At 40.7% G+C, this 19275-nt stretch overlaps 1 protein-coding gene across 29 annotated transcripts in view; it reads left to right on the top strand.

Annotated features, from left to right (window-relative positions):
- Positions 1-19275, top strand: part of HNRNPC (heterogeneous nuclear ribonucleoprotein C) — a 107646-nt gene that overhangs the window by 69130 nt on the left and 19241 nt on the right. For 15 of the 29 annotated variants that reach the window (XM_073996926.1, XM_073996928.1, XM_073996921.1 and 12 more), the window contains 3 exons: positions 12656-12932; positions 16103-16178; positions 16810-16857. In XM_073996926.1, the coding sequence (XP_073853027.1) occupies positions 12692-12932; positions 16103-16178; positions 16810-16857 (365 nt within the window). In that variant the 5' untranslated portion in view covers positions 12656-12691. Of the gene's footprint in view, positions 1-12655; positions 12933-16102; positions 16218-16809; positions 16858-19275 lie in introns of all 29 variants that reach the window. The other 14 variants (XM_065547464.1, XM_065547466.1, XM_065547459.1 and 11 more) reach the window with 1 other exon arrangement.

The following is a 19275-nucleotide window of genomic DNA, read 5'->3' as shown; positions in this document are numbered from 1 at the left end:
TTTATGTTTATGCTCTAAATTTTAAATGAAATGTGACCTTGTGTTAAGGGTCAACTGTAAATAAAACAATCCTTATTTATCAGTGTAATCCTAACCTCTATGTTTTGACAACTCTTGTTGGACTTTTTACGTTAAGTACAAGGCTTAGCAGTTCATATTTCATCCTCTTCTACCTAGTTCATAATCACTAAAGATCACATTTTAAATCACTAAAGATCCCATTTTCACTAAAATTAGGTTTGGTCATGGTTGACGTGGCTTGAATTTGTGAGGGTACTTTTTTTTTGTTGGTTATTTTTTTGTTTTTTGAGATGCAGTATTAACTCCATCGCCCAGTGCAATGGCGTAATATTGGCTCACTGCAACCTCCGCCTCCCATGTTCTAGCGATTCTTTCTCATGCCTCAGCCTCTCAAGTAGCTGGCATTACTGGCACTTGCCACCATGCTTGGCTAATTGTGTTTTTGTATTTTTAGTAGAGATGGGGTTTCACCATGTTGGCCAACCTGGTCTTGAACTCCTGGCCTCAAGTGATCCACTGGCCTCAACCTCCCAAAGTGCTGGGATTACAGGTGTGAGGCACCACACCCGGCCAAGGATAGGTCTCTTTTTATCTACTTTGTCAGTTTACTTTCTTTTGGAAATATGAGTTACCTAAAATTTTGACTTATTTTTTGAACATACTTGGTTGTGTTAAAAACTAAACCAGAGTATAACTTTTCAGGGTACAAAAAAAGTTTGTGTTGAAGGAAAATTGGGTAATGATGAGACTTATGAGGTTATGTCCTATTAGTGAAGGATACATAATTGAGAGGGGTTGTTTATACTTTACAGCAAAATCAAAGGCTGAAATTTTCTTAATGCTGGAGCTATGTGTGATCTGTAGTGATTAAGAACTAGGTAGAAGAGGATGAAATAAGAACTGCTAAGCAAGCCGTGTACTTAATGTAAAAAGTCCAGCAAACGAGTTGTCAAAACATAGAGGTTAGGATTACATTGATAAATAAGGATTGTTTTATTTACAGTTGACACTTAACACAAGGGGTGTTGAGGCACCAGCTGCCCGCACCCCCTCAAAAATAAAAAATCCACATATTACTTTGGACTCTCCAAAAACTAGTGATGAGCTACTGCTGCATAGAAGCCTTACTGATAAACAGTTAACACAGATTCTGTATATTATGCATTATATATTGTATTCTTACAAGAAAGTGAGCTAGTGAAAAGAAAATAGGAGCAGAAGATATATTGACTTTGTTAAGTAGAAGTAAATCATCACAAATGTCTTCCTCATTGTCTTCACATTGAGTAGGCTAAGGGGAAGATAAAGGCTTGGTCTTGCTGTCTTGGATGGTTTAGGCAGAAGAAAATCCATGTATAAACCCATATTTTTCAAGGGTCAGTTGTAATTGATTCTGTATGCGTTGACAGTGCCATAAGCAAGCAGAAAAGTAGCATCTGGATAGCATCCAGACTATTCCATTCTTTTCCAAGGGAAGTGAAAATTTGGAGTACTGTGTTAAAGGGAAATTGGCAGACTAAGTTTTATTTGTTATAAGGCATCATTTCTTTATTATTATTATTATATATTTTTTTATTTGAGATGGAGTCTTGCTCCATCTCCCAGGCTGGAGTGCAGTGGTGTGATCTCCGGCTCACTGCAAGCTCCGCCTCCCGGGTTCACGCCATTTTCCAGCCTCAGACTCCCAAGTAGCTGGGACTACAGGTACCCGCCAGCATGCCCGGCTCATTTTTTGTTTTTGTATTTTTAGTAGAGACGGGGTTTCACCGTGTTAGCCAGGTTGGTCTTGATCTCCTGACCTCATGATCTGCCAACCTCGACCTCCCAGAGTGCTGGGGTTATAGGCGTGAATCACCGCGCCCGGCCTATAAGGCATTTATTTTCATAGATGGTTAGGATGGGGAAGAGTTGGAATGAAATGTTTTGTCAAAGAAAAATAAAGAGCCATGTGCTGCAGAGATGTTTTGGTGGATGACAGGCCCACATATATTATGGCCCCTTAAGATTATAATGCAGCAGGCCAAGTGTGGTGGTTCACGCCTGTAATCCCAGCACTTTGGGAGGCCGAGGCAAGCAGATCACCACAGGTCAGAAATTCAAGAGCAGCCTGGCCAACATGGTGAAACCCTGTAGCCAGGCGTGGTGGCGTACATCTGTGTTCTCAGCTACTCAGAAGGCTGAGGCAGGAAAATCGCTTGAACCAAGGAAGTGGAGGTTGTAGTGAGCCGAGATTGTGCCACTGCACTCCAGTCTGGATGACAGAGGGAGACTCCGTCTCAAAAAAACAAAAAAGTAAAAGAGATTATAGTGGAGCTGAAAAATTCCTGTTGCCTAGTGACATCTTACTGATCCTGAACATCTATAGGCTTAGGCTAATGTTTACGTGTTAGTTTTTTCAAAGTAAAAATGTTACAGTAAACTAAATAAGGGTAGTATATAAAAGAAAAATTAGTTTTATAAACGTTAGTGTAGCCTTAAGTGTACCATGTTTATAAAGTCTACAGTAGTGTATGGTAATGTCTTAGGGCTTCAAACCCACCACTCAGTACCAGTCACCCAGAGCAAAGTTCAGTCCTGAAAGCTCCATTCATGCTAAGTGCCTTATGTAGGTATACCATTTTTGAAACCTTTTCTCTTTTTTTTTTGTTTTTTTGAGACAGAGTCTTGCTCTGTCACCAGGCTGGAGTGTGGTGGTGTGATCTTGGCTCACTGCAGCCTCCACCTCGGGGGTTCAAGTGATTCTCCTGCCTCAGCCTCCCGAGTAGCTGGGATTATGGGCATGCACCACCACACTTGGCTAATTTTTATGTTAGGTGAGATGGGGTTTTACCATGTTGGCCAGGCTGATCTTAAACTCCTGGCCTCAAGTGATCCACCCGCCTTGGCCTCCCAAAGTTCTGGGATTACAGGCGTGAGCCACCATGCCCAGCCTGTTTTTGAAATCTTTTGTATTGTATTTTTACTATACCTTTTCTTTTTTGAAGTGCACAAATACATTGTGTTAGAACTTAGACTCAGCCCTTGTTTATCTCTTTCGGTTTTTTTTTTTTTTTTTTTTTTTGACGGAGTCTCACGCTGTCTCCCAGGCTGGAGTGCAGTGGCGTGATCTTGGCTCAGCTCAACGTTTGCCTCCAGGATTCAAGCGATTCGCCTGCCTCAGTCTCCTCAGTAGCTGGGACTACAGGCGCACGCCACCATGCCTGGCTAATTTTTGTTATTTTAGTAGAGACGGGATTTCACCATATTGGTCTGGCTGGTCTCAAACTCCATGTTGGGATCACGGGTGTGAGCCACCGTGCCCGGCCTGTGTCAGAACTTCTTACAGTGTTCGGTACTGTGCATGCTATGTAAGTTTGTATTCTGGGAGCAGTAGTCTATATGATACAAGCTAGGTGTGTGGTAGGCTATACCATCTAGCTTGGTATTGGGTAAGTACACTCTTATGCCATTGCCACAGTGACAAAATTGCATGACGATACAGTTCTGACGCATATCACTGTCATTAAGCAATGTGTGATTAATTAATTGGCTTACTAATGAATGTAATTCAAAGAAGAGAGCTAAGGGAAGAATTAGGAGTCAACTATGATTTAGAATTGCATATCATTAAATTGTGAGTTCTCTGACGTTGATGGCAATTCAAAAGCTCCACCATTGGTGAGAAAGGGGACGAGGTCAGCGGATCACCTGAGGTCAGGAGTTGGAGACCAGCCATGGTCAACATGGTGAAACCCCGTCTCTACTAAAAATACAAGAAATAATCCAGACGTGATGGCGGGCGCCCGTAATCCCAGCTATGCTGGAGGTGGGGGTTGCAGTGAGCCGAGATCGCAACATTGCAATCCAGCCTGGGCAACAAGAGCTAAGCTGCAGGAAACATGCAGATAAAAATAGTATTTACTCATTTACTTATGTCATCAGCACTCAGAGGTAACCACCATCAACATTTTTATGTTTTGTTCTAGTCCTCTGTCATATAGCTACAGATATATATGTGTGTGTGTGTGTGTGTGTGTGTGTGTGTATTTTACTAAGATGTAATTATTATGGTGTTTGAACCTCTACGTGGTAGATGTTTTCCAGTCACTAAGTATTCCACCGCGTTTTTGTTTAATGACTGTCAAGTATCTTTTGTCACAGATTTATAAAAGATTACATTTTCTGTTCCAAGTAAACATGGGAGTACTTGAATATCCTCAGTTGCTTAATGAATACAGATAGAGGGACGTACCTTCTCATTGCTTGATAATTCTTATTGAGAATTTTCAAATGAACCTACAAAACATGTACTGGTTTACTTAGTTAAAACAATGGAAATACCAGTTTCTTTTCCTTCACCTCATTGTATGATCACTATTACATAAGCAGATTTGACAGAAAAAAAAAGATGTAAAAAAAAAAAAAGATGTACTTTTCTTTGGGAATTTGGTAAAGTGTGCAATCTGGTATGTATCATTTTTGAAAATGCTATATATAGCGTCTTAAGAAAACTTTGGAACAAATAATATATACGTACATAGAATAAGCCATTCCTGTTTAAGCCCCACTCTTCGGATAGCAACTGCCATGTTTGCTCTCTACACTTACTGTTCTCCTGAATGATTTCAAAGTTTGCTGACATGATACTTCAGCAAACATGATACACACTGAAGTTAGGAGCTTCTGTGTGTGGCTGCATCTCCTGAGAATAAAGGAAATATATGCCACCAAAATATTCTCAAAACAATAATATCAATTCAGTAATTAAAAAATTCATGGCCGGGCGCGGTGGCTCACGCCACCTGGGTGACAGAGTGAGACTCCTCTCAAAAAAAAAAAAAAAAAAGAAAAAAGAAAAAAAGAATTGACAACTCATTGCTGCCATCTAGTGTCACTTTTGTCTTTGAAATTCTGCAAAGAAGGTAAATTCTACATATAGCATATTTAGCACATGGAATTGGCATTTAATTTGAATTGAATGCAGGGACTAGTTTAGGGCTTTTTTTTTTGTTTGTTTGTTTGTTTTTTAAAGGAGTCTTGCTGTGTTGCCCAGGTTGGTGTGCAGTGGTGCAGTCTCGGCTCACTGCTGCCTCTGCCTCCTGGTTTCAGGCAGTTCTTTCTGCCTCAGCCTCCTGAGTAGTTGGGATTACAGGCGCCTGCCACCACCATGTTTTGTCTTTAGTAGAGACAGGGTTTCACCACGTTGGCCAGGCTGGTTTTGAATTCCTGACCTCATGATCTGCCTGCCTTGGCCTCCCAGAGTGCTGGGATTACAGGCGTGAGCCACTGCACCTGGCCTAGTTTAGGTTTTAAGATATAGTAATAAAGGAAATTGTAAGGCAGGGTTCTGAATTTCCTAATCTGAGGTAATATATATTTTCTTTTGTGTCTTTTTTTTTTTTTTTTTTTGAGAGGAGTCTCACTCTGTCACCCAGGCTGGAGTGCAGTGGCCGGATCTCAGCTCACTGCAAGCTCCGCCTCCCGGGTTTACGCCATTCTCCTGCCTCAGCCTCCCGAATAGCTGGGACTACAGGCGCCCGCCACCTCGACCGGCTAGTTTTTTGTATTTTTTTTTTTAGTAGAGACGAGGTTTCACCGTGTTAGCCAGGATGGTCTCGATCTCCTGACCTCGTGATCCGCCCGCCTCGGCCTCCCAGAGTGCTGGGATTACAGGCTTGAGCCACCGCGCCCGGCCTTCTTTTGTGTCTAATATGAGATAATATCTGGTAGGTGAAAGTGACAGCATCTTTAATTTTTTTTTCCTGGACCAATGGATAATGGGTTTTAAGTATAATGTGATTAACCTGTGTGGAGAGGTGGCCAGGGCTTGCTGAAATAAATGCCCAGTAGAAACATCTTGTACTTTAACTTTTGTACTTTTGCACTAAATAAGCGTACTTTAACTTTTGTACTTTTGCACTAAATAAGCCAAGATATACTGAAAACAGTTGGATTGAGTGGCGCTGATCTCCTATGCCCCAAACTCTATCAAAGCTGGCATACAGTGCCCAGATAAAAAAGCAAGGTAGCTGAAGGCTTGACTCTGTATTTAAATTCATTTTGGCTCAGCTCTCAGTGGATACCAGGGCTGTCATAACCTGTTTGTGGACCACTTGAACCTTATTTAATGTAAAAAATCTTCAGGTAATGCAAACTGCCGTATCTTTTCCAAGTAGAATTGAATTACTTGAGATTTAAAGTCAATGTAATGGAAATGGAGTATTTTTATAAATATATTTTTCAAATTTTTTGCTAGATTGACAATCCAAGATTGGTTTGCCTCCATTAAAAGGGTGAAGAGGCATGATAGCACCTCACTGTTAGAATGAACAGTTGGAAATAAAATTGACTTTGGCTTATATCCCAACCTAGATAGAGTTTTTACTCATTTTTTGCTTTTAAGCTGTGGCTGGGATGGTGAGAGTGTGAGTAGAGACAAATTTCTGTATTCAGGAAATTCTTGTCCTTACCACTACTATTAAAATCTCAGATTGCTTATATATATGTGTGTGTGTGTGTGTATATATATATATATTTTTTTGAGACGGAGTCTTCGCTCTGTCGCCCAGGCTGGAGTGCAGTGACCAGATCAGGATCTCAGCTCACTGCAAGCTCCGCCTCCCGGGTTTATGCCATTCTCCTGCCTTAGCCTCCCGAGTAGCTGGGACTACAGGCGCCCGCTACCTTGCTTGGCTAGTTTTTTGTATTTTTTTTAGTAGAGACGGGGTTTCACCGTGTAGGCCAGGATGGTCTCGATCTCCTGACCTCGTGATCCGCCCGTCTTGGCCTCCCAAAGTGCTGGGATTACAGGCTTGAGCCACTGCGCCCGGCCAGATTGCTTATATTGCTTTAGGATAGAGCATGTGATAAAACAGACAAGCATATCAGACAAAAACACAGGTTTTTGGGCCGTAGAGATAACTTAGTATTCCTGGTTTTGACTTTTCTAAATAAAACAGGTCTTTGGTGATGCTTTGATTAAAAACAGTAATAAGAACGTGTAATGAAAGTATAGTATATAATACACAAACACATTTGTCCATGTGTATAATAGAAATTTGAGCACTACCACTATTTTTCCTCTTTTTAATCCTTTTGCTTTTTCTCTTTGAGACACGCAGTCTCACATGGTTGTCCAGGCTGGAGTGCAGTGGCATGATCTCGGCTCGCTGCAACCTCCACCTCTCGGGTTCAACGGATTTTTCCTGTTTCAGCCTCCCAAGTAGCTGGGATCACAGGCACCCACCACCACACTCAACTAGTTTTTAGTTGAGACTGGGTTACACCATGTTGCCCAGGCTGGTCTCAAACTCTTGGCCTCAGGTGATTTGCTCGCCTCAGCCTCCCAAACTGCTGGGATTACAGGTGTGAGCCACCATGGCTGGCCTAATTTAGGTTTCTAAAGTCTATCCTTTTCATGACAGAGCTCTTGTGTATTATTCAGTGTTGAGTTTAAGAAAGAAATAGCACTTAAGGTTCTCATTTGTTGAGGAAGTTTTTTTTTTTTTTGAGACGGACTCTCGCTCTGTCACCCAGACTGGAGTGCAGTGGCGCTGTCTCTGCTGACTGCACCACCGCCTTCTGGGTTTAAGCAATTTTCCTGCCTCAGCCTCCCGAGCAGCTGGGACTACAGGTGTGTGCCACTATGCCCTGCTAATTTTCATATTTTTAGTAGAGACAGGGTTTCACCATGTTAGCCAGGATAGTGTCGTTCTGACCTCATGATCCGCCCCCCTCGGCCTCCCAAAGTGCCTGGCCGGAATGTGACTAGACTTCACTTTTGAAGTATTTAACCTTCTGATTTACAAATAATGGAAGCTGGAATATTTGAACTGTATGTTTGTTTGTTTTTGAGACAGAGTCTCCCTCTGTTGCCTAGGCTGGAGTGCACTAGCACGATCTCGGCTCACTGCAACCTCTGCCTCCCGTGTTCAAGCAGTTCTCCTGTCTCAGCCTCCCAAGTAGCTGGGACTACAGGTGTAGGCCACGACGTATAGCTGAATTTTGTATTTTTAGTTTCACCATGTTGGCCAGAGTGACCTTGAACTCCTGACCTCACATGAACTGCCTGTATCCCAAAGTGCTGGGATTACTGGTGTGAGCCACCTCACCCGGCTTGGAATATGTGAACTGTAAATTCATGAATCGGACATGCTAGTCTCCATCAAGATTTCAGGTTTTTTGAGACGAAGTTTCCCTCTGTCGCCCAGGCTGGAGTACAGTGGTGCAATCTTGACTCAATGGTACCTCCACCCTCCGGGTTCAAGTGGTTTTCCTGCTTCAGCCTCCCGAGTAGCTTGGACTACAGGCATGTGCCACCACGCCTGGCTAATTTTTGTATTTTTAGTAGAGTCAGGGTTTCACCATGTTGGCCAGGATAGTCTTGATCTCTTGACCTCATGAGCCGCACGCCTTGCCCTCCCGAAGTGCTGGGATTACAGGCCTGAACCACTGAACCCAGGCCCAGATTTCTTTTTTTCTTTTTTTCTTTCTTTTTCGAGACGGAGTCTTGCTCTGTCGCCCAGGCTGGAGTGCAGTGGCGCAATCCCAGCTCACTGCAAGCTCCGCCTCCCGGGTTCACGCCATTCTCCTGCCTCAGCCTCCTGAGTAGCTGGGACTACAGGTGCCCGCCACCACGCCCGGCTAATTTTTTTGTATTTTTAGTAGAGACGGGGTTTCATGGTGTTAGCCAGGATGGTCTCGATCTCCTGACCTCGTGATCCGCCTGCCTCGGCCTCCCAAAGTGCTGGGATTACAGGCGTGAGCCACCGCGCCCAGCCCCAGATTTCTTAATGTTAAATCTAGTTTATGTAAATTAATGTCACTTTATTATTTAACAGCATTATTCGACTGTTACACACGAGTAGATGGTGATAGAGAAGGATCCCTGGGTTAGCTTGCATTATAAAAAAAAAATTTTAGACCCCTTCAACTAGAAGAAGGGGGGAATAAGATAATAACGGGCATTGACCTCAAAATATTTCAGTATATACAGGTACATTCTACTATATTGTACTACTATAAAAGGATGCTGGCAACCTGTTACATGAAAGAACTGAGGGACTGTTCTTAGGATTTCTAACAGCAGTCTGCATAACATGTGGTGCTCGAGAAACCACACCATACCACCTAGAGAGAAATGGTATTGTTTAAGCATCAATGACAACACAAAAAGGTATTGCCACTTATAGGACAATGTAGTCTTGCCAAAATATTGCAGATGAGGCTGAATAAGCCTTCGGTCCCAGCTGCCACTTTCAGGAATTAAGAATATGTGGAATTGTACCAAGAGTATCAATTCTGGAAAATACAGACTGGGAAACAACAGGTCAATACCCTGGATTCTTAAACAGATAAATTTTAACCTAATGCAATTGAAATGGGACTTATCTACAAAAATGCCTTAAATGCATCACATTTATTTTTTTGGGAAGACAAGAATGTCTACAGTTACACATCTAGGCATTAGAATTATTTTACAAGTAAGAAAGTACTAGTAAAGTCAGAATGATTGTTACCTTTTGGTGAAAGGAAGAGGGATTGGCAGTGGAATTGGCCACGCAGGGTTTGTTTAGTTATGAGGCTTTACAGGGACGCAACTGCTCTTGCACCTTCACACATTTTTATTGAAGTTCCTTGTGCTCACCCACTATTGGAGCAGGTAAAACTTACAAGTTTTAACTGCTTTTCTAAAATTTCTTGCTTTTCAGGAAATACCTGCTGGTTATTTTGGTATTGTATTTCTAAGTATTTTATTCTCCAAGTTGCTTATTTTTTATTTCTCCCAGTCAGTGAAACCATATATGCTGGCTGTAGGATTATTTTTTATTTCTCCCAGTCAGTGAAACCATAAATGCTGTCTGTAGGGTAGTGATTTTGCCATCTTGAGTCTTCTGTTGGGAGTCAGATTCAAAAACTGTTCTGCTCTTGCTGTCCCTTTCCAAGAATCCCAGTTCTTTTCCAGTACTCCTACAGTCAGTGAAACCATATAAGCTGGCTTGCCTTTACTGCCTTGAATTTTGGAATTTTGTTGTAAATACTGTCTGTAGGATAGTGATTTTGCCATCTTGAGTCTTCTGTTGGGAGTCAGATTCAAAAACAGCTCTGCTCTTGCTGCCCCTTTCCAAGAATCCCAGTTCTTTTCCAGTAGTTTCTTTGTGTTTCAGTATTGGCTATCCTCCTCCCTTTATGGAAATTTCACCTGTATGGTACCTTAAAATTTTGAGGTGGGATGAAGCGTGACTGGACATCATTTGGTTATTTCTAAAACTTCGGGAAATCTACCTCTTCCATAAAATTGGACATAGCGCTACCACTAAAATTTAAGGAAGCTCTCAGGACAGTCTTTGTTGTTATTTGTCGCCTGGATTTTCCCGGAATGTGGTACTCAGCACGTGGTTAGTAAATATTTGACCCCCAAAACAAATGAGCTTGTAGTGACTGTTCATTCCTTAGGAGGATATGTTACTAAGAGTGGAATTAATCGGTATTTGTGAGTACATCTGTCTTTACTGTTGCCTCCATCTTGAATTTAAATCCTCATAGTAAGTATGGGTATTAATTTTAGGCAACCTTTGGAAGTTGGGATTATTATATTTTTAAAAATAAGTAGTTCATCATTTTTGTAGCAGATTTAATAACCAGACCATAAACAAAATGAGAAATCATATCCTTAAACTCAGAGATAACAACCATTGCTAGAATCCTTTTTTTGTATGCCTGGATGCTTTTCTACCGAGCTTTTCCTGTGTGGATCTTTGAGAGAATTAAGCCCTGATACACGTGAAAAATGCCGTGGGGTATGAATTCCATACATCTTGATTAGTTCTAGGTATGTACTCAGATTTGTGAAAATTGAGAAAATGGTCATTTAGATCCATTTTTGTCTGTGGTGCCAGAGGGTTCCCCTTTCAGTCACATCGATATTTTTTTGCAAATGTCCATTTGGAACATTGGACTGTGGTGTGATGGGTTTTTTCCCTTAGGTTCAGTATTCTGTGGTGGCTTATGGAGCCCCTCACCCCTGGTAATTTCTTCTCATTAAAACTATGGAGATTATATTTCCTGTTGGTATACCTATTGTTTGTGAAAAATAGTTGCTTAAAACCAGATTGTTTCTCCACTTGTAGTAATAGCAAATATTGTAAACCAGCAGTAGTATCTGAAACCAGTTAGGCCTTAATGCAGATTTTTGTTTTAATTCCTCTTTTTAGTGTCCTCAGACTTTCTGGCATACTTAAGAGCTGAAAGATTGTTGATGAATTTCAGTGGCTACTGTTTGTTAATTTTTATTGCTTAGTCTTGAAATCTTAAAATATTAAGAACTTTTTGTAAATATATACTTTAGAAAGTAACATAAAGACAGACGAATTTCAGAAAGATTTGGAAGGAAGTGAAATTTTGTTGGAGCTTTTAAATCAGTACTGCCTGTTAAATGACTGTATTAAGCGTCAGAATGGTAGGAGTCATGTATAAATGAAATGGTGTTATACTACCTGTTTTTATGTACATGTATGTATACATTAGACATTTTTACATCATCCATAAGAACTAGTTTGTCTGATTCACTTGAGGATTGGAAGGATAACAAATACTGGAATATTTTGAGATTCATCGGAACCTTTCAAAGGGATGAAGGGGAAATCTTAAGAACGTTTTTAAGTCTTGTTCAAGATAGGGGGTTGGAGTGGGAAGAGGCAGGAAACAATGCTGAACGAATGAAATAAAACATTTTCACTTATACAGGACCTGAGATGGTATTGTGAATCTTCATATTGTTATGATAGTATTGAGCCTCCATCACATACGTAAAGACAGATAATTTTTGGTTTTAAATAATTTGTGGAAAGTTGTGTATTTTTCTTTAGTTCCCCGATCCTTAATTTGATTCATGCCGTGTTCCACTGGCTAGTTTTATCATCATCACCATCCGATATTATTAAATGTCCTATATTTTAGGTTATATAAAAAGTAGCCTTGGAGTCATTGCAGTCTGTAAAAAAATGGTATTGATACTTACGTATCTAAAGCATCCTGCAATTAATTGAAGTATCTGGAAATAGGCATTTCCAGTATAAATGAATTGATTCTGTTTATTGCCTTTTGAAGAAAATTATACTTAATGGGTAAGTGTAAGCTATCCATATTAATCTAGCTAATGAATGGCTTGGGACAGAAGTTGACATTTGCTATGCTGTGTGTATATATACAGAACCGGTAAAAATAAAAGCAGTGTGAATCAAGATTATTGATGGCAGGGAATAGTTAGCATGACCTGTAATGTGAAAAACAGCAGAAACTGGTGTCAGAGAATTTAGGCAGTTCTAATTTGCTTCAGTTATTAGAGGAGGGCCACTTGGAATTATGTCCAAGGAAATTATATTGCCAATGACCTGCCAGGGAAAATTTTTTTTTCCTGATAATTGAGAGTTTAGTGCCGCTGAAATAGAATGAAGAGGAAGAAGTTGAATTTCTAGAACATATTCAGAGGCTGGAGTCTCTGAATTTATTAGTAAATACATAATGCTGTGAGTCCCTTTAAGTTGCCTGATACTCTGGGCAGTTAACAGTGTTTCAGAGTGAGAGTGGAGAATGTTTTATCAAGGCATATTGTTTTTAGCATCTGTTCACCTGAATACTTTTTTTTGCTTTACAGTTTTCAGCTTTGTGAGAAACCTTATCATCAAACACAATGGCCAGCAACGTTACCAACAAGACAGATCCTCGCTCCATGAACTCCCGTGTGTTCATTGGGAATCTCAACACTCTTGTGGTCAAGAAATCTGATGTGGAGGCAATCTTTTCGAAGTATGGCAAAATTGTGGGCTGCTCTGTTCATAAGGGCTTTGCCTTCGTTCAATATGTTAATGAGAGAAATGCCCGGGCTGCTGTAGCAGGAGAGGATGGCAGAATGATTGCTGGCCAGGTTTTAGGTAAGGTCTCCATTAAGTTAATTTTTTCATTGATGATCAGGCCTGAGTTTTTCGATTCATATTTTTTTGTTTTTGTTTTTGTTGTTTTTTATGTCTGTAAAACTGACAGCCTGAGATATTCTGGATATTGTGCCTATTCAGTCTAATAAAAATACATTAGGCTTATACTTATAATTGGCTAAGTAAAGGATATTCTTCATTGTACCATTTTGTGTAGTAGAGACAGGACAACTCTCATTTGGCAGTTGTGAGTAGGGCGACCTGGGAATGACACTTCACAGTGTTAAAATGTTGCCTAAATGGTTATATCCTCCCCACAGCAGACTGGTGGACCCCTCTAGAGTTGTTGACTGCTTGTCTCCTCATTGGGGTTTCGCTCCATTGTTGGGCCAGTTGCAGTTTGGCTCAGTCTTAGATTTTCTTGTCTTTTCAAATGTAATGCCACCTCAGAGTACTACTTATGATTTGGTTTATTCAAGCCAGAATGCAGCGTCCACATGTTTATTTGATTAGTTGTACTAGATGTCTGTTTTAACTTCCCATTTTATGTGTACTTTGTGCCTCAGTTTCAAAATAATCATACCTGTGTTTTTACAAAATTAAGATGATTATTTTCAATTTTATATTTGTGGTTTTATTCTTTGTATACATTCTACTATGTCTGTTGACTCATAGCACGATAGGTTAGAGTTACATGAAACAATTCTCTGATAATGTTATGTAACCAACCAGATACACAATTTGGGTCTATTTCATTGTTTTTACATCTTACTGGATTGCATTTTCAGAAATTCTATCTTTAGTTTTAAAACACTATATGGTTTCAAAGTCAGAATTGTAAATGAGGTTAACATACCAAAACCTGAAGGTTATTCATGTAATGGTGTTCAGCAAATAGACAGTATATTCAATTTTTTTGTTTGTTTGTTTGTTTTTTTTTTTGAGACAGTCTAGTTCTGTCGCCTAGGCTTGAGTGCAGTGGTGCAGTCTTGACTCATTGCAACCTCAGCCTCCCAGGTTGAAGCGATTGTCCTGTTTCAGCCTCCCGAGTAGCTGGTACTACAGGAGTGCACCACCACACCTGGCTAATTTTTGTATTTTTTGGTAGATACGAGGTTTAACCATGTTGGCCGGGCTGGTCTTCACCTCTTGACCTCAGGTGATTCTCCCGCCTCTGCCTCCCAAAGTGCTGGGATTACAGGCGTGAGCCCCTGTACCTGGCCTCAGGCGGTTTTCAGTTGTTCATTTGATGAGCTCCTTTTGTATAAAAAGGTAAGATATAAAGGATTAAGTTTAAGATATGCACGTTTGGCGAGGTGCAGTGGCTGATGCCTGTAATCCCAGCATCTTGGGAGGCGTAGTTGCGCTGGTCATGAGGTCAGGAGATGGAGACCATCCTGGCTAACACCGGGAAAAGCCGTCTCTACTAAGAATACAAAAAATTAGCAGGCCGTGGTGGCGGGCGCCGGTAATCCAAGCCGTTGAGGCAGGAGAATTGTTTGAACCCGGGAGGCGTAGGTTACAGTGAGCCGTGATTGCACTCCAGCATGGGCAACAGGGCAAGACTCCGTCTAAAAATATATATATATATGGAATTTGTATATTTTGGGGCATGTGTGTATTAAAATGAGACTAATTTTAAAGCAGTATATATGAAAATGGAGGTATTGTTGACTGAGTGCTTTAGCACGACTGGGAAGTTAAAAAACTGAATTGGCTTTCTGACATGGGGTTTTTAGAACAAGGAGAAGATGAATTCTTGTTTGGAAGGTCATGGGTGGCAGGGTAGGTAGCTGGGCTTATGTGTTACAAATTGTATTTGAAAACTAGGGTTGTTTCCCTTTGCTCTTTTATTTTTTTGATATATGTAAAGGTTATTTAAGCAACTTATGAATTATTCAGAAAGCAGTTGTTAACCCCGGATGTTTTACATGCAGTACAGCTAATCCTTACTTATAAGGGAAATCTGAAGTTGCCTTTGAGGATGATTTGAGGGTGTCACACTGCACTATATTGTTTTGTGGATTGGCGTATATTTTAATATATTTGTAATAATTCGGAATGAACTGAACCATTCTTGGAAAGGTAACCATTGATAGTTTTCTCTTGTAATAGTAACTGAGTGAACAGTCAGTGCCTTGAATGGGGAGAGTTGAGTTAAAGTGGGATCTGAGGGTGGAGAGTACCAAAGACAGACTTAATGTTATGTCTCAGGAACACTTTAGTGGTACAGAACAGAGTGCAAATACATAGAAGATGAAGTCTTAGCCTTGTAAAAATTTATGAGCCTTTTTAATATTAAAAGGAGAGATGAAGCTCAGCATGGTAGCTCACACCTGTAATTCCAGCACTTTGGGAGGTCAAGGCAGATCACTTGACCCCAAGAGTTCGTCCCTATGAAAAACAGAAAAATTGGCCGGGCGCGGTGGCTCAAGCCTGTAATCCCAGCACTTTGGGAGGCTGAGATGGGCGGATCACAAGGTCAGGAGATCGAGACCATCCTGGCTAACCCGTTGAAACCCCGTCTCTACTAAAAAATACAAAAAACTAGCCGGGCGAGGTGGCGGTCGCCTGTAGTCCCAGCTACTCAGGAGGCTGAGGCAGGAGAATGGCGTGAACCTGAAAGGCGGAGCTTGCAGTGAGCTGAGATCCGGCTACTGCACTCCAGTTTGGGCGACAGAGCGAGACTCCATCTCAAAAAAAAAAAAAAAAAGAAAAAGAAAAACAGAAAAATTAGCCAGCGTTGGTGGTGCCTGCTACTTGGATGGGAGGATCACCCAAGCTTTGGAGGTCTAGGCTGTATTGAGCCATTATTGCATCACTGCACTCCAGCTTGTATGACAGTGAGACCCTCTCTTAAATAAAATAAAAAAAAATAGGAAAGATGAGTTGTTTTGTTTCATATTTTCTAATTTTTATGTCTGTGATTTTCTAAACTTTGTATTAGCTGGGCATGGTGGTGCCCGCTTGTAGTCATAGTTACTCTTGAGGCTGAGGCAGGAGAATCCCTTGAACCGGGCAGTGGAGGTTTCCGTGAGCCTAGATGGCACCATTGCACTCCAGCCTGGGCGACAAAGCGAAACTATGTCTCAAAAATAAAAAAATTAACTTTGTAGTTTGTTTTACCTGGATACAAAGTTGTCACTAAAATTTTTGCTTTTGTTTTTCAGATATTAACCTGGCTGCAGAGCCAAAAGTGAACCGAGGAAAAGCAGGTGTGAAACGATCTGCAGCGGAGATGTACGGGTCAGTAACAGAACACCCTTCTCCGTCCCCTCTACTCAGGTCCGGAAACTTTATTATTTATAACTGCATTGTGTCCATCAGTGGGCATCTTCTCTATCTGTTTTCTGGATGTGGGGAGGGTTAAGTGTACTGTGTTTTATCTGTGTATAAATAAGGTTTCATTATTTTTGTGTTAATATGTCTCTCTTTTGCCCTAGCGAAAATTACTAGAGAATTAAAAATCCCTGAGGTTTTTGCTATTGATGTTTAGGAGTAGTTTGATATTTATAGCATAGCCTGAAATACTTCTACAGGATCGTTGAGCTTCTAAGACACCAGAGAGTAAGAGAGGGAAGAAGTGTGGTATAAGAATGTTTAGTTTACCATTCTGTTTTTCAGTGTTCAGTTTAACTATGTCGTATGTGGAAATCTTAGTGAATTTTAACCTGAATTACCAATTTGACCACTACATTTCCAGTGGTCTAAGGTGATTGGAATTGAGTGATTTATTGTATGAATGATTGGGGATCATTCAGTGCTAATCTTGTTGATCTATCTGTTGTGGTTTATTTGGCATGGTTCTCCCCTCACCTGATGTTGTGAATTAGTAGCAGCGTTTCCAAATTAACCCTTTTCGGTATTTATTTTTCAGCTCCTCTTTTGACTTGGACTATGACTTTCAACGGGACTATTATGATAGGTATGTTAAAAGTGTTTTGCCTTTCTGCTAAACAGCTATTAATGAGAACCATTTTGTTTTTCTAGTTTGTGGTGATGAACATCAAAGATGTTTCCAAACATACTCCCTTTCCTCCAAAAGAAAAAAATAACCTTAAGTAGATTATTAGGTAGGGTGATAATGATTTTAATGCATTATTTCATAATGCCTGTTTCTACTAAAAATACAAAAGAATTCGCTGAGTGTGGTGACTAGGGACTGGGTTATGGGTGGCTTTGGGTAATAGATTTAGAACTGATGATAGCAAATACTAAACAAGAAATAGAATGATGTGCTTAAGAGTGTTACCACATTGACAATCTGATATCAGTCTCAGTTAACATGAAGTAAATGTTAGACTTATTTGGCTTGTCGTGTTTAAACTCATGCAGTATATGTAAGTATATGGAGCAAACTATTATATGCAATACACTTTAAAAATGCAATATATAAAGCGCATTACTTTATATGAAGCATAGTACTACTATTTGTCTTAGAATACCAGTATTCTAATCATTAGTATTTTAATGTTATTGCTGTATATAACAATTCTGTCTCTGATTTTGGAGTAAAAATTACTGATTGACAAATGCTTAACGTTTGAACTGAGTTAATCAGTCATCCATGGGAGTTGTGTAGAGGAATCAAGTCAGCTGTTAAATACCATAGAGTATACACTGAAAATGTCAGACATGAAAGTATACACTTTCTGTTTGAGAAATAACGTCATAGAATATGGCAGGTAGTCATTAAAAGGCCAGAAGAGTAAGGCCTGAAAAAGAATTTAAATCCAGATTGTAAAGGGCCTTGAATGCCCTATTAAGATGGTGCGGTTGAGCATACTTAATGCATCATCAAAATGTTTTTTTTTTTTATTTGACATTAGCGGTTTCCTCAGATTGTTGTTGTTGTTTTTTTTTTTTAAGATGGACTCTTGCTCTTGTCACCCAGGCTGGAGTGAAGTGGCGTGATTTTGGCTTACTGCAACGTCCGCCTCCTCGGTTCAAGCTATTCGCCTGCCTCAGCCTCCCAAGTAGCTGGGATTACAGGCATGCACCACCACTCCCAGCTAATTTTTGTATTTTTAGTAGAGACTGGGTTTTACCATGTTGACCAGGCTGTCTCGATCTACTGAACTCAGGTGATTAACTCACCTTGGCCTCCCAAAATGCTGGGATTACAAGTGTGAGCCACTGTGCCCGGCCATTTCCTCAGATTTTTACAGTTATGTGTGAACATTTTGAAAACTAACGAGTTTTATAATTCTTCATTTTTATTTTTGTTGAAATTTTTGAAATTCTTAAAAATTGGCCGGGCATGGTGGCTCACACCTGTAATCCCAGCACTTTGTGAGGCCAAGGCGGGTGGATCACGGCGTCAGGAGTTCAAGACATGCCTGGCCAATATGGTGGAACCCTGTCTCTACTAAAAAATAAAAAATTAGCTGGGCGTGGTAGCGTGCACCTATAGTCCCAGCTACTCAGGAGGATGATGCAGGAGAATCGCTTGATCCCGGGAGATGGAGGTTTCAGAGAGCTGAGATCGCGCCACTGCACTCCAGCCTAGGTGACAGAGTGAGACTCGGTCTCAAAAAATAAAATAAGAATCAATGCAGAACTTCCAGTTGAAAATAAATAGGACTTTTCTTTACTAATGAACTAAACCCATTTATTCCTGAGATTGCAGTTTTTTGAATTTTTGCCATCAGACCTTGATAATGCAGACCTAACGCAGTAGGGTATAAATAACTCCAACAAGCTTAGCATTCCAGTAATGGAACACTAGGCATAAATGGGTTATTGGTCAGGTGTCTTGAAGGCACCGAAACTCAGTGAGTTTGTCTAAAGCATCTGCCCTTTATCCTTCCTGCACATGGTAATTGCTTGACCACATTTAAAACATACTCATGCCAACTTCTCCTGTAGGGATTCTTTTTTTTTTTTGAGACGGAGTCTCACTCTGTCGCCCAGGCTGGAGTGCAGTGGCGCGATCTCGGCTCACTGCAAGCTCCGCCTCCTGGGTTCACGCCATTCTCCTGCCTCAGCCTCCCGAGTAGCTGGGACTACAGGCGCCCACAACCGCGCCCGGCTAATTTTTTGTATTTTTAGTAGAGACGGGGTTTCACCGTGGTCTCGATCTCCTGACCTTGTGATCCGCCCGCCTCGGCCTCCCAAAGTGCTGGGATTACAGGCGTGAGCCACCGCGCCCGGCCTGGGATTCTTAAATAACTGGTCTTTTGCAGACTTTCTTAAGTACTAGAATATTTTTCAGTGCTTTCTGTGCATTCTTTTGTCCAGTCAGAGTTGAGAATCATTGTTGCAAAGAGTACGGAAGTGGTTGTATTTCTGTGTATTATTATCCTATTTCTTTGTCATAGCTCAATTCAGACCAATTTAATAA

This window comes from Macaca fascicularis, chromosome 7 (assembly GCF_037993035.2).
Source record: "Macaca fascicularis isolate 582-1 chromosome 7, T2T-MFA8v1.1".
NCBI lineage: Eukaryota > Metazoa > Chordata > Mammalia > Primates > Cercopithecidae > Macaca > Macaca fascicularis.
This window is presented reverse-complemented; position numbering and strand designations above follow the sequence as displayed.